The sequence below is a fragment of the Onychomys torridus genome, chromosome 1 (genome assembly GCF_903995425.1).
Source record: "Onychomys torridus chromosome 1, mOncTor1.1, whole genome shotgun sequence".
Classification (NCBI taxonomy): Eukaryota; Metazoa; Chordata; class Mammalia; order Rodentia; family Cricetidae; genus Onychomys; species Onychomys torridus.
In genome coordinates this window covers 27,103,236-27,117,247 of record NC_050443.1, presented here as the reverse complement: position 1 = coordinate 27,117,247, position 14,012 = coordinate 27,103,236, and the positions used below count along the sequence as shown (strand labels likewise).

General features: G+C 44.5%; 1 protein-coding gene across 1 annotated transcript; it reads right to left on the bottom strand.

Annotated features, from left to right (window-relative positions):
- Positions 1-215: 215 nt before the first annotated feature.
- Cebpg (CCAAT enhancer binding protein gamma) lies at positions 216-8,546 on the bottom strand. The gene is made up of 3 exons (XM_036201603.1): positions 8,518-8,546; positions 7,619-7,976; positions 216-1,655 (listed from the first exon to the last, which is right to left on the bottom strand). Exons 1-3 carry the CDS (start codon positions 8,544-8,546, stop codon positions 1,107-1,109), a joined length of 936 nt encoding a protein of 311 aa, XP_036057496.1. The 3' UTR covers positions 216-1,106.
- Positions 8,547-14,012: the final 5,466 nt, after the last annotated feature.

The window sequence follows — 14,012 nt, the reverse complement described above, 5'->3', positions numbered from 1 at the left end:
CACACACAAAAAACTCTGCCTTTAAAAAGCATGGCCCCGTTGGCAGTTATTCTACCAAAAGAATTAGTATTCTTTTTGTTTGTTTGTTTTTTTGTTGCTTTTGTTTTTGAGACAGGGTTTCTCTGTAGTACTGGCTGTTCTGGAACTCACTCTGTAGACTAGGCTGGCCTTGAACTCAGGAGATGCACCTGCCTCTGCCTCCTGAGTGCTCAGACTAAAGCGTGTGCCACCATGCCCTGCATAAATTAGTTTTCTAATCATGGTCTGTATCATCAAGCCAAGGCATTTTATTTACTAACTTGGCTGTCAAAAAATGGTTTCTCTCCTCCAAACAAATGCTACCTTTACTAGCATCCACAGAAACTAAAGTGTCAATACACAATAGATACTGGTTTTTAAGGACACATGATAATGCTAATCCAATAAACCAAAGGACCCTCAAAGTTCAATCCACTCTCTCTATGCCCTTTAAACAAACAAGGGAGGAAAAAACAAAACAAAACACTTCTTTCCTTCCTAAATGTAATTTGTCTTTTTAACCACCTCTTTGGTGTGATCTGAATGGGGTTTCTTTACTTTGCCTGACGTTATTTTAAAAAAATATGTACTTGTTGGGAAAAACAATGCCAATTACGCTAACACAGATTTATTCTAGCTATAAAATGGGGCCAAATTATTATGACTGGTTTCTGAAGCCCTATAATTTGCAATACACAATTTAGACTAAAAATCACAAGTCAAGGAACACAGATGGAATCCAGCTTTTCTTAATCCAAGGTATTGTCTCATTAAAACTCAAAACCTTCTATATGACCTTCCATTTTCCCATTCCTAGAAAAGAAGCATTTCTGGGGAAGTCAGGATTTATTAAGAATATTAAGGTCCAGGATTTTTTTTTTAACCATAAACCCCAAGTTTTCTTTTAGTGCTTCAAAAATCATTATCACTTAAGACCAGATAAACTACATGGCTAATCAACTGTTCAGTGCTGAGCCTAGAGAATAACCTCCATAGAACAAGACCAAGCTCAGCCATTGAACTAAGTGGTGCTGGGTGGTCACACCTCTCATGTTCAAGCCACAAAGCTGTGATGTCTGGAAGGAGATCTACTGCCCCGTGTTATCAGAATTTGTCGTTGTAGTTTCAGTGCTGATGGGTTGCACATTGTCTGCCAGGTTGTGTGCGTGCTCAAGAAACAAATCTTTCAGTACACTTAATTCCTTTGTCAGCAACTTAATTTTGGCTTCCAACCGTTCATTCTCTTCTTTGAGCTGGTTCACTCTCTGCAGTGTGTCTTGAGCCTTCTGCTTGCTTTTTAATCGGCTCTTTTTCACGGCCATATTGTTCCGCTCTCTGCGCTGGCGATACTCATCACTATTGCGATCCATGGGTGAATTCTTTTTGCTTTGCTTGCTTGGAGGCACAGCTTTGCCTCCTCCCCCAGGCCCGGCAGGCACCAGCTGAGGAACCTGCTGTAAGCCACTGGCGTGAGCCTGAGTATGGATGACACTTATTCCGTTCACTCCTGGAGCAGTGGCTGGCTGTGGCAGCTTGCTCATTTGGGCGTGTTCCTTTGCCAACACAGAACAGGTAGAAATCAGAGCAATGTGATCAGCAGAGGCCACACTCAACTGCCAAAATATCTTCACATGTACCTAGTTAGAAAATAAGTTGCATTAAAATATTTGAAATGACAGGATCAAGTAAGATGAAACTTGCATGGGCCTAACACAGCAGGCAACCATTAACTACTGGTTTTGCTGACACAAACAACTGCCAAGTGTTGCCATGTTTCCAAATTTCAAAAGGTAAGTTGGTTCAGAAACACCATAAGCTGAAGGCCAGCCCAACCTGGGGCTAGCTGTGATTATCAAAAAGGGAAGGAAAACAAAAGCATAGCATGAATTCAGTAGCACATGTAAGCTAGTTAACACTTGGACAATATGCCAGGAAGAAATCTGAGCTGTCTTGTCAGGGGGAGCATGGAAAAGCAAGTTCAGTGATTGTAGAAGGGCACCCGCAGCCGGACGGTGGTGGCACACGCCTGTAATCCCAGCACTGGGGAGGCAGAGGCAAGCGGATCTCTGTGAGTTCGAGGCCAGCCTGGGCTACCAAGTGAGTTCCAGGAAAGGCGCAAAGCTACACTGAGAAACCCTGTCTCGGAAAAAAAAAAAAAGGAAGGGCACCCGCAGCGAGACAAGGTGTTTCAAGTAAGGTTAGAATGCTGGATCCAAACGCTCCATCTGCAGAACCCATGAGGATCAGGGTGCCACTATGATCCTAGCACATTTCTTATTCAATATTCCCAGGGTGACTTAGCAATGACATCACCTATTATGGGCTATTTTCTTAAGGCAGGGTATTTTCAGTTGGTTAGTTGATTTGCCTTTTTACATTTTAGCAACCTTAAATGACAGTTTACTGAAATTTACTCCATCTGTTTCTTGTATTTGGGAAGGGAGACATCCAATAAAGTACCCCCAGTCAGCCTGCATCAGTTTTTCATTCTTGACACAACTGCCTAACCTGGCAGTTCTCAACATGCAGGCTGCAACCCCTCTGGCAGACTTCTATCTCCAAAAAACATTTACATTACAATTCGTAACAGTAGCAAAATAACAGTTATCAAGTAGCAACGAAAATAATTTTATGGTTTCAAGGGGTTACCACAACATGAGGAACTGTATTAAAGGGTCCCAGCATTAGGAATATTGAGAACTACTGGCCTAAACATACTGATTCACAAAAGAAAAACTACTAAGACCTGACTTGCTATGATTGTAACTAATCCCTCTGGCCACCTGTGAACTGTGACATGTGAAAGCACACCTACTCCATTCCCCATGAGAACATGTACACAGTACTCTTAGAAATGTAGGAAGCATTACGATCCATCATACTGCTGTTCTTGTTTCCCGGAACTGCTAAAATGACATCAATGGACAAAGTTAGGGAAATTAACTAGAGTTAGGAAAATGCTCCAACGAGTACACCCATGGTTATTAAGAAAAGTCCAATCAGTAAACATCAGTAAAGCTTCACCCAAACTTTGGCCAAGCCTGCTTATTAAGTTGGCCCTTTATTATTTATTATTATTAATCTTTGCCTTTAAATGTCCATATATCATTACTTTGAATTGTTTTCACAGACACTCAGCCAGCCCTGAGCTAGTGGGTCATCTGTTCTTGCTCCAGCACTAAAGCCAGACAGAAAGCTTCCTCCCAAGCCATGATGGATATGGACTCTGAGTTATACTCAATAACAGACATTTCACAATTTCCCTTGAAAATGATTATGTGGCCTAATTTCTCTCCCACTTAAAAGGTGTTTGTTCAAAATAAAGAAAGTAAACAAATTAATTAAAAAATATGAAGTGGGTACTCAATATTAACTTAAGCCACCCTGGCTGCCATGTAACACTGTTGCTTATCAAGTTGGTTTAATGTGTTTAATCCAAACTTAATGACTTGTAAAATTTAATACTTCTCCCAGGATTCTATTTTCTTCTAATCTCTACAGTCAGTTTGTCCTACCTCAAAGATAGCCAATGAACCAAAAAAGTACAGACTAGAAACCAGATCCCATCTGTCCTTGGCTCTGGCTCCCTCACTTTCACCCTGGAATACCACCCCTTCCTTCCTGTAAGCTTCAATTCCCCCATCTGTATAGGAGGGATGGCCCAACTAACAAAATACCATCAACTCTAGTCATTACCTACTTATTCACAACAGGCTCCAAATGCAGGGAAGGTCTGCCTATTTCTGAACCAAAAATACAAGAATGGGGTAGGGTTCTAACTAATCTTACTAAAGTGCTAACCAGAACAAAGGAGAGGTTTTGAGTGAGTCTTTTGGCTGGAAAAACAAGAGTATGGTTTACTGAACCTACAAACTTACAAGAAAAAGGGAGAAGAAATAAAAAGTAACTCATGATTGTTTAAAAAAAAAAAAAATGAAAGTAGGCTGGTCAAAGTGGTGCATGCCTTTAATGCCAGCCTTGGGAGGTGGTGTCAGGTGGATCTTCGTGGCTAGCCTGGTCTACATAGCAAGTTCCAAGACATCCAGGGCTATGTTGGGAGATCCTGTCTCTAAAAAAAATAAAAATAAAATAAATAAATAAATAATGTCCAGGCAATAGTGGCACACACCTTTAATCCCAAGCGCTCAGGAAGCAGAGTCAGGCAGATCTGAGTTTGAGGCCAGCCTGGTCTACAGAGTGAGTTCCAAGACAGCCCTACACAGAGAAACCCTGTCTTGGAAAAAAACAAAAACAAATCTTCAACCAGTAGATAAGCCAAAAAGGTAACTTAAAATGAAGAGAAAATGAGACAGCGGACCTAACTTAGCAGGCTTCCAACAGATCAGTTTTGGTTTTGCATTGAACACACACTTGTCATCTGTGTTTCTGTTCTGTCCACAAACACTGGCTGAGCTCTCCAGCAAAGCAGTCTGACATTTAGTATCTGGCTATTTAACCCGAGTCAAAGTCTGGCTTCTGGATGGACTAAACTATTCCAAAGTTCAGTCCACAGGAGCAAGGTGCCACCTTCTTCCTCTACTTGGCCATCACCCAGGAAGCAAAGGAGAGCTGAGGGGCAGCAGCCCTCACAGCGGACCACGATATCAGCACCGTTATGCAAGTGCTGATTCCCAGGCTGCCAGCCTGAGGGACATGTTCTGGATGTGGGCTTTCAGGGTCTTGTTTTAGGGGAGCTCCCCAGGATTTCTGTGAGACTGACCATGGAGAACTATGGCTGCATATAAACAATGAATCTTAATGTAGGGCTAAATGAAACAACAGGTTTTTTTTCAAATGCAATTTAATTCAAGTAATGTTCGTTCAAAAGGATAAAACAATGAAACTTTGAAATGTTAGAATAGTAAAAAAAAAATGCCAGGTGGTGGTGGCACACACCTTTGATCCCAGCACTCGGGAGGCGGAGGCAGGCGGATCTCTGTGAGTTTGAGGCCAGCCTGGGCTACCAAGTGAGTTACAGGAAAGGCACAAAGCTACACAGGGAAACCCTGTCTCGAAATACCAAAAATAAAAAAAATAGTAAAAACTGGAATTTTTCTCAATTTTTACTTAGAACAATAAACCTGTACAGAATTTTCCTGGTGTGTCATTTTTTTCATAAATCTGGAAAGAACAACTTATTTCCCCATTAGCCTCTCAAAATAAATTTTTCACTCAATTTCCTTAATGAAGACTGAGTCTTCAAAATTACAAACAAAAATCTATCACATCTATTGTCCCTCTTAACACTACCAACATTACCTCAGACTGACATCATCTCTCAGGGGCCCTGGCCTCAGGTGTAGCAGCCTGAGCTCTCTCCACTCACCAACCTACACCAGTGTTCTCAACCTTCCTAATGCTGTGACCCTTTAATGCAGTTCCTCCTGCTGCTGACCCCAACCACACAATTATTTCCATTGCCACAACTGTAATTTTGCTACTGTTATAAATGACAATATAAATATCTGGATTTTTCCAATGGTCTTAGGTGACCATTGTGAAAGTTTTGGTTGTTAGACTCCCAAAAGGCTTGAGACATCTAGAGCAATCTTCCACTCAAGCCTAATTATGTCACATCTCTCCCTACGCTCAACTCAGGACCTCTGCACTACCAAGTGCCTCCCCAATGGTCTGTTTTCTTCTTTGTGCTTGCTGTCCAGTCTGCTCCCCAGTTTCTTTGGCAACTCCAGCTTCAGTGTGTCTCCCTGGAGACTGCTGGAGATAAGGTCCATGAAAGAGGACACTCCTTCAAGGAGTTCTGTGTAAGCAGTCCACTGGAGTATGTGAAGAAAAAGCATACTTGTTTGGATGCTATCCTTTAAACCTATTCAGAGTACTATTTAGCACATTCAAAACAAAAAATGTTGTTTATAAATATGCATTTACTAGGAGTTCCTGTTCAGGTTTCTTTTTTTTTTTTTTTTTTTTTTTCCCTCTTTTTTTCCCGTTTAATGGCAGGGCAGGACAAGGGAATAGGTAGGGGACCAATAAACTTAGACATTACTGTTACTGAGTGAGGCAACTTTGGACCAGGTCCTGTGTCTCTTTCTCATGACCTCAGGAGGGAATGTTCCCAGGGGTTTTCCCCGGGGATCATTTAATTTACCAGGGATGAAAGCACCTCTCAAAGATCACAGAGCCTGGCTGACCATGTGCTTGTGAGAACTGAAAGGATACTGGGGGAGGGGTGACATCTGTTCCCACCTATTTGATTTGTTTCTGATAGGTAATAAAAATAACTGAGCCAGCCAAGCATGTCCACCAGAGGCAGGAAACAGGCTCCAGTTTTTCTTCAGCTCAATAGCATCCTGTAATTATTTACAGTTTTCCAGAAGCAGGGAAATTACCCCAGGAGTTGCTTATCAAAAATACTACTCAATCGGCAACAACTGAACAGACCTTAGGGCTCTTTGACGGCTAGGGGTGTGGCTCAAAGGTAAAGGGGCTTGCCTACCACGCACTGAATTCTTCTATGTAGAATCCCTCAGTATAGAAAGCCCTGACAGTGCTTTATTACAAATTTCCCTCTGTGAAGACTGGTCTGCATTCAATGATAATATATTCAAATAAGGATTCAAGTGGGTGGAAACTCGGAGACACAACCCCCAGCTGTTGTGCAACCCACAAGGGTTAAAACCTTTCTAAAATTGACATCTTATGATGCAGCTTACCAAAAAAACCCAAAAAACAAAAACAAAAAATCCCAAAAACAAAACAAAACACACACACCGCAAGAAAAGAGAGAGAGAGAGACACCCACCCTCAAACAAGAACAAAACTAAACATGCCAACCTTCTTAGGACCAGAAACACACAAGCGCACTTGGAAAAAGAGGCCATCCTTCCCCTCACGCATGCATGCCCCACCTCTCCACCTGGATACCTCCACTGGCTCTTTTCCCGCGTTCCCTCCAGCCGTGCTAAGGAAAGACTTCATGGCTTGACCTTCTGCTTCTAGTGAACTGGTGGTCGATGCGCGATCTGGAATGCCCCCCCCCCCCCAGTGAACTGCAGGACACGCGACCAACACCAAAGCCCCTCTTGCAACGTTATGTGTTTAAAAATCAAGTGTTTTCCCTGTGTGGTCACTAGGTTATTAACTCCAAGGAGGACCCGGCCCTCCCCGCCCGGACCGAGCTGTTTGGGAAGCGACAGGAAAGAGTCCTAGGTGGCTCCAAAGTAAGATTCGGTCCACCTTCTATTCTAGGAACACCCTCCATCCCCAGGGGCCAATGCGCGCCGGGCTTGTCACGCTGCACGTCGCAGGGGGCCGGGTTCTGGAGGGGCCACCTGGTCCTCCATCCCTTCTCCGACGGCGGCGAGGGGCGCCCGGGGGAGCGCGGGGGGTCGGCGCCAGGCGAGGCGGCGCTGGGCCGCGGCCAGGGATGAGCTCAGCCCCGCCGGGTGTTGCCCGCAGGTTGCATCAGACGCCGCTCCGGGCCCCCGCCCGCGCCACCAGCCGCCAGGGGCCTTCCGAGCCAGCCTGCCGATTCGGGCAGGGCCGGGTCTCCTCAGGCCAGGCCCGCACCTACGCGAGCGGCGGGCTCGGCCGCGGCCTCCTCCCCCGACCCTCTCCCAGCAAGAGCCCACGGCCTCCTTACCTGCGCCTCCGGCCGGCCCGCCCGCCCCCAGGCGGCCTCCACTCCGAGCGGCCCCGCGCGGCGCGGCCCGACCCGACCCAGGCCTCGCAGTCCGCGAGTCGGCGAGGAGGAGCGACGGTTACGAAACCGGCAGCCTCCGCCCGTTCCGCCACCGCGGCGACCGGCTTTCCCCTCCTCGTCGGGTCCGCGCGCCGCAGCCGCCGCCGTGACCAATAGAAGCGCTGGTCTGAGAGCGACGCGCTCGCCGCTCGAGACGGGCAGCGCCACCAGCCAATCACAGGCCGTGTAGCGGCGAGAGGCGGGCGCGCGGCGGGGGCGGGACCGGCGGGCGTGGTGGGCGTGGCGGCACCGGCGGTGGCTGCAGGCGCGCTGTGTGTTTCACCCTTTAGGCTGCTGGCGCTGGCGGGCTGCGGCCTGGGCAGTGGGAGTGGCCCGCACGCAGAGAGAAAAAAGTTCTGTCCCAGCTGGAGGCTTGAAAAGACGATCACCTTGTGAGGGCCTCACCTGCCTTTGCGAAACGACGTTTCCTGAGATGGATTTTTGAGTGACTGAATTTTATGTTTAGGCCTTAGGGCCCTGAGACCTTTGCAAACTTTATTTTGACGAAAGGAAAAACCCTGTCCAAAGTAAAGTTAGCACACTTGTCACTTGAGAACTGTGGACTCCTGCGGCTCCCTGTCAAATCATGATTTCCAAAGTATGCTCGCCTCTGTGAAGATGGGTGATGGACATGGCATGGTCTTTTAACAGTGACTAACAATTCTGGTTCTCCCAAACAGTTCACAGGAGGATCGAAAGCATTTTTGAAAAACAGGAAGCAGCACGCTGAGTGGAGGGCAGAGCCCGCCTGATAGGTTTGATTGCTTCCTCTTTAGCAATGCTTATCATTCAAAACTCACTAGTGTTCAAAGAGGAAATGTTTCTTCATACCCACGGCCAGGAGAGCAGCTCTTCACCTAAGACTGCTTCGAGGAATCCCTGGGAGATGAGATACCTGCAAAGGGGGGGGGGGGGGAGCAACCACAGAGAGTGAACCCCAACAACCCCGTGCACACTTGGGAAACTAAGAATGTCATCAAAACGAGTGTGTCCCTTTCAGTTCGAATCCCTGTGTTATGAGCCGACATTTCTTCAAGACTGTCAAAGATGGACTATGCTTTGTTCCTCACAAAATCATGATTTTTATCTTTAATATTTTCTAGTCCTATAAAACCTGTGTAGAAAACAAAAACAGCCTTACATATCAAATGCACACTGAGTTAGCCTCTGGTTTGCCAGCCGTCTGCTACCTGCATTCTGTGCTGTGTCTGGGCAAGCCTTCCACACCCAGCAGTCAGGCAAAGCCTAGGAGTCTTGAGATTTCCTTGTTAGCTGATAGCTGGTAGTGTTTTTCCTGTTTACAAACATGTACTGGTGCCAACCATGTGCTAAGGTGTGACCTAAGCTGGGAGTCAGCAATGAAGAAGACAGTCGCACAGTCGCTGCCTCCATGGAGCTTACTCTGAGAACCAGAGAGACAGGATTCAAGCACCATGTTCACAGATGCTTAAGGAAAAAAGTCCAAGATGCTGGGAGAGATTATAAGAGGGGGCCAGACCTGATCTAATGCGTTAGTGAAGGCCTAAAGATGAGAAGGGTTTGCTTGGGGAGCACTAATGAAGATGCACTAGTCAACGAAGATGTGGTGTCTCTGCTTACAGACCCTGTGAGGGGAGGAACTTCAGGTCAAAGTGGCCGAGGCAAGAAGCTCCAGTGGAGACTGATGGGTACAGCCGACCTTGTGAACCCAATAATGGTTTGGATAAGGGAATATTTGAATCCAGAGGTACTTACAGGGTAAGCATGCTACCACTGAGCAAAACCCCAGTCGAGAAGAACTGTGTTTCACTCTCAGCCATTGGAAACACTCATAAGGAAACGAGAACCTGATGAAGACTTTGCCTCCAGGTTGAAGAAATCTAGGTTTCTTTCCTGCAAGTCACAAAGATTCAAGCCGTCTGAGTAAAGGAAAAATGTGTGTATATATCTGTGCCTCATGAATGTCCAAAATATACCCTAGAAATCCAAAGATGTTGTAATCCAGCAGTATATTAAAATCTCCTTTAAAAGGACTTGAAAAGTAGGGGATCCTATTGGTTGGACAATTTTGCCACTACTGTGACTAATCACAGGTCGCCTAAGTGCTGTGGTCCAGTGTTTCAGAATATTTGTTTACACTGTAAAGATGTCTCTGCCTAAGGCACCTTCTGATTGGTTTAATGAAGAGCTAGGCATGAGAGAATAGGCGGGACTTCCGGACAGAGAGAGGAACTGGGAGGAGGAATCTAGGCACGAGATTTCATCAGCCGACTTGGAGAAAGTCAGAAGTGCTATACTAAGAAGAGGTAGCTGAGCCATGGAGCAGAACATAAATTTTAAAATATGGGTTAATTAAGTTATAAGAGCTAGTTGGAGGAAAGCCTATGCTAAGGCTAAGTTTCATAATTAATAATAAGTCTCCATGTTATTATTTGTGGGCTGGAGGTCCAAAGATAGCCCAACAAGAAGCTTGCTACGGTACAGTCAGAATGTTCACAGCTCCAACTCTTACATAGAAGTGTGACCTTAGGCAAGTTATGTAACCTCTGTGTCATCTGGCAGTTGGGACTGCAGTTGGAATTTTCTTTGGGCCACCAATCCCACTAGCTCTTTTAACTAAATTTAACCTGTTTCTCTTCATCTACATTTTGCCTCTGGGCTTTTTAACCTTTCATTCTGTGTGTCCTACTTTCCTGCTTCCTCTGTGTCTGTCTGTCTGGCCCCTGGCATCTCTGTTATCCCCTTTTCTTTCTCCTCAAGCCTAAATTCTTCCTTCTACTTACTTTCCCTACCCAGAAGTCCCACCTTTATCTCCTCCCTCACTATTGGCCATTCAGTTTTTTTTTTTATTAGACCAATCAGGTGTCTTAGGCAGGCAAAGTAAAACAGCAACACATCTTTACATAGTTAAACAAATATTCCGAAATGGGGTTAACAACAGTGTTACTTTGAGGATTGAAAGAATTAATATATGTTAGGCCTCTGCCTCATACCAGGTAGGATCTATTAATATGAAGTATTGATTAGTATTTGCATGATCCAAATATGTGAATGATGAGTGAGTAATTAATTTATAGGAGTAGACTGAAACACACTTCAAAGTTAAGTCATGCTTACATTGCTCTAATGAGTCAACCACTCAAATACATATAACATTGAAGATGTTGCTACTAATGTGCCCATTAGATTTTTTTCTAATAGTAAATTTAATTACCACATCTTCATTTGTTTCCATGAAATAAGGATGTGGGAAAAATTAGTAACCCATTTTTTCTTTTAGTTATATTTTTAATATATATTTAGATATAGTTTATGTCTGCATGTTTGTACACCTGAGTGTAGTACCCAAAAAGTCCAGAAGAGAGTGTTGGATTCACCAGGAGCTGAAGTTGTAGGTAACTATGATCCACACAACCTGGATACTGGGAATTGAACTCTCATAGACCTCTACAAATGTAGTAAGCACTCTTAACCACTGAGGCATCTCTCCAGCCCAATCTGTTTGTTGTTTTTTTACTATTATTAAAAAATTTTCTATTCATTTTACATACCAACCACAGATCCTCCCCTTCTCCCTCTTCCCGTCCCTCAGTCTTCCCCCCAACCTACCCCCGATTCCCACTTATTTCAAGTCAAGGTCTCCCTTGAGGAGTCAGCAGAGCTTGGTACATTCAGTAGAGGCAGGTCCAAGGTCTTCTCCCCTGCACCAAGGCTGTGAAAGGTGTCATACCTTAGGCACTGGGCACCAAAAAGCCCACTCATGCACCAGGGATGGATCCCAATCACCCTGACTAGGGGACGCCCAAACAGTTCAAACTAAACAACTGTCTCGAGTATCAGAGGGCCTAGTCTAGTCCCACAGGGGCTCCTCAGCTATTGGTCTACAGTTCATGAGTTTCCACTAGTGTGGCTAGTCATGTCTATACATTTTCCCATCATGATCTTGATGGCCCTTGCTTATAGAATCCTTCCTCGCCTCTCTCTCATCAATTGGACTCCTGGAGCTCAGCCTGGCTCCTGGCCATGGATCTCTGCATTTACTTCCATCAGTCACATCACAGAGAAGGTTCTATGATGACAGTTAGGGTATTCACTAATCTGGTTACCAGAGTAGATCAGTTCAGGCACCCTCTTGATTATTGCTAGTAGTCTAAGGTGGGGTCATGCTGTAGATATTGCTCTGTATAAATAAAATGTTGATTGGCCAGTAGCCAGGCAGGAAGTATAGGCGGGACAAGCAGAGAAGAGAATTCTGGGAACAGGAAGGCTAAGTCAGGAGACGCTGCCATGAGAAGCAGATGTAAAGTACTGGTAAGCCACAAGCCATGTGGCAACTTATAGATTAATAGAAATGGGTTAATTTAAGATATAAGAACTAGATAGCAAGAAGCCTGAGCCATTAGGCCAAACAGTTTAAATAATATAAGTGTCTGTGGGTTTATTTGAGTCTAAGGGGCTGCCGGCCCCAGGCAGAACTAGAGAGAACTCCAGCTACAGGGTCATCCTTGTGGATTCCTAGGAACTTCCCTAGCACCGTTTCTTCCTATTCCCATGATGTCTTCATTTATCATGGTGTGTCTTTCCTTGCTCTCCCACTCTGTCCTTGTTCCAGCTCAAACCTCCCATTCCCTTATGTTCTCATCCCCTATTCTTTGCCCTCCATTACCCCCTCCTCACCCTCAGTTTGCTCATGTAGATCTCATCTATTTCTCCTTTGCTAGGCTATCTATGTGTCCCTCTTAGGGTCCTCCTTGTTAGCTAGCTTCTCTGGAGCTGTGGGTTGTAGTCTGGTTATCCTTTGCTTTACATCTAGTATCCACTTATGAGTGAGTACATACCATGTTTGTCCTTCTGAGTCTAGGTTACCTCACTCAGGATGATATTTTCTAGTTTCATCTATTTGCCTGCAAATTTCATTATATCATTGTTTTTCCTGCTGTGTAGTACTCCGTTGTGTATATGTACCACATTTTATTTATCCATTCTTCAGTTGAGGGGCATCTAGGTTGTTTCCAGGTTCTGGATATTATAAATAATGCTGCTATGAACATAGTTAAGCATGTGTCCTTGTGGTAAGATTGAGCATTCCTTGGGTATATGCCCAAGAGTGGTATAGCTGGGTTTTGAAGTAGATTGATTCCCAATTTTCTGAGAAACTGCCATACTGATTTCCAAAGTGGCTGTTCAAGTTTGCATTCCCACCAACAATGGAGGAGTGTTCCCCTTGCTCCACATCCTCTCCAACATAAGCTGTTTTCAGTGTTTTTGATCTTAGCCATTCTGACAGGTGTAAGATGGTATCTCATAGTTGTTTTAATTTGCATTTCCCTGATGACTAAGGATGTTGAGCAGTTCCTTAAATATATTTCAGCTGTTTGAGGTTCTTCTGCTGAGAATTCTCTGTTTAGCTCTGTAGCCCATTTTTTAATGGGATTGTTTGGTATTTTTGTGTCTACTTTTTTGAATTCTTTATATATTTTAGAGATCAGCCCTCTGTCAGATGTGGGGTTGGTGAAGATCTTCTCCCATTCTGTAGGCTGTGGTTTTGTCATTTTATTGACTGTGTCCTTTGCCCTACAAAAGCTTCTCAGTTTGGGGAGGTTCCATTTATTAATTGTTGCTCTCAGTGTCTGTGCTACTGGTGTTATATTTAGGAAGTGGTCTCCTGAGCCAATAAGTTCAAGACTACTTCTCATTTTCTCTTCTATCAGGTTCAGAGTAACTGGATTTATGTTGAGGTCTTTGATCCACTTGGACTTGAGATTTGTGCATGGCAACAGATATGAATCTATTTGCAATCTTCTACATGTTGACATCCAGTTATGCCAGCACCATTTGTTGAAGATGCTTTCTTTTTTCCATGGTACAGTTTTGGTTTCTTTGTCAAGAATCAGGTGTTCATAGGTGTGCAGATTAATGTCAGGGTCTTCAGTTCGATTCCATTGGTCCACATATCAGTTTTTGTGCCAGTACCAAAGCTGTTTTTGTTACTATAGCTCTATAGTAGAGCTTGAGGTTGCTTTATTATACAGGAATTTTTTTTAGCTATCCTGGGTTTTTTGTTTTTCCATATGAAGTTAAGTATTGTTCTTTCCAATACTGTGAAGAATTGTGCTGAGATTTTTTTGTTTGTTTGGTTTTGTTGTTTGTTTTTTGAGACAGGGTTTCTCTGTAGCTTTGGAGCTTGTCCTTTAGCTCTGTAGACCAGGCTGGCCTCAAACTCACAGAGATCCACCTGCCTCTGCCTCCCAAGTGCTGGGATTACAGGCATGCGCCACCACCGCCTGGCTGTGTTGAGATTTTGATGGGGATTGCA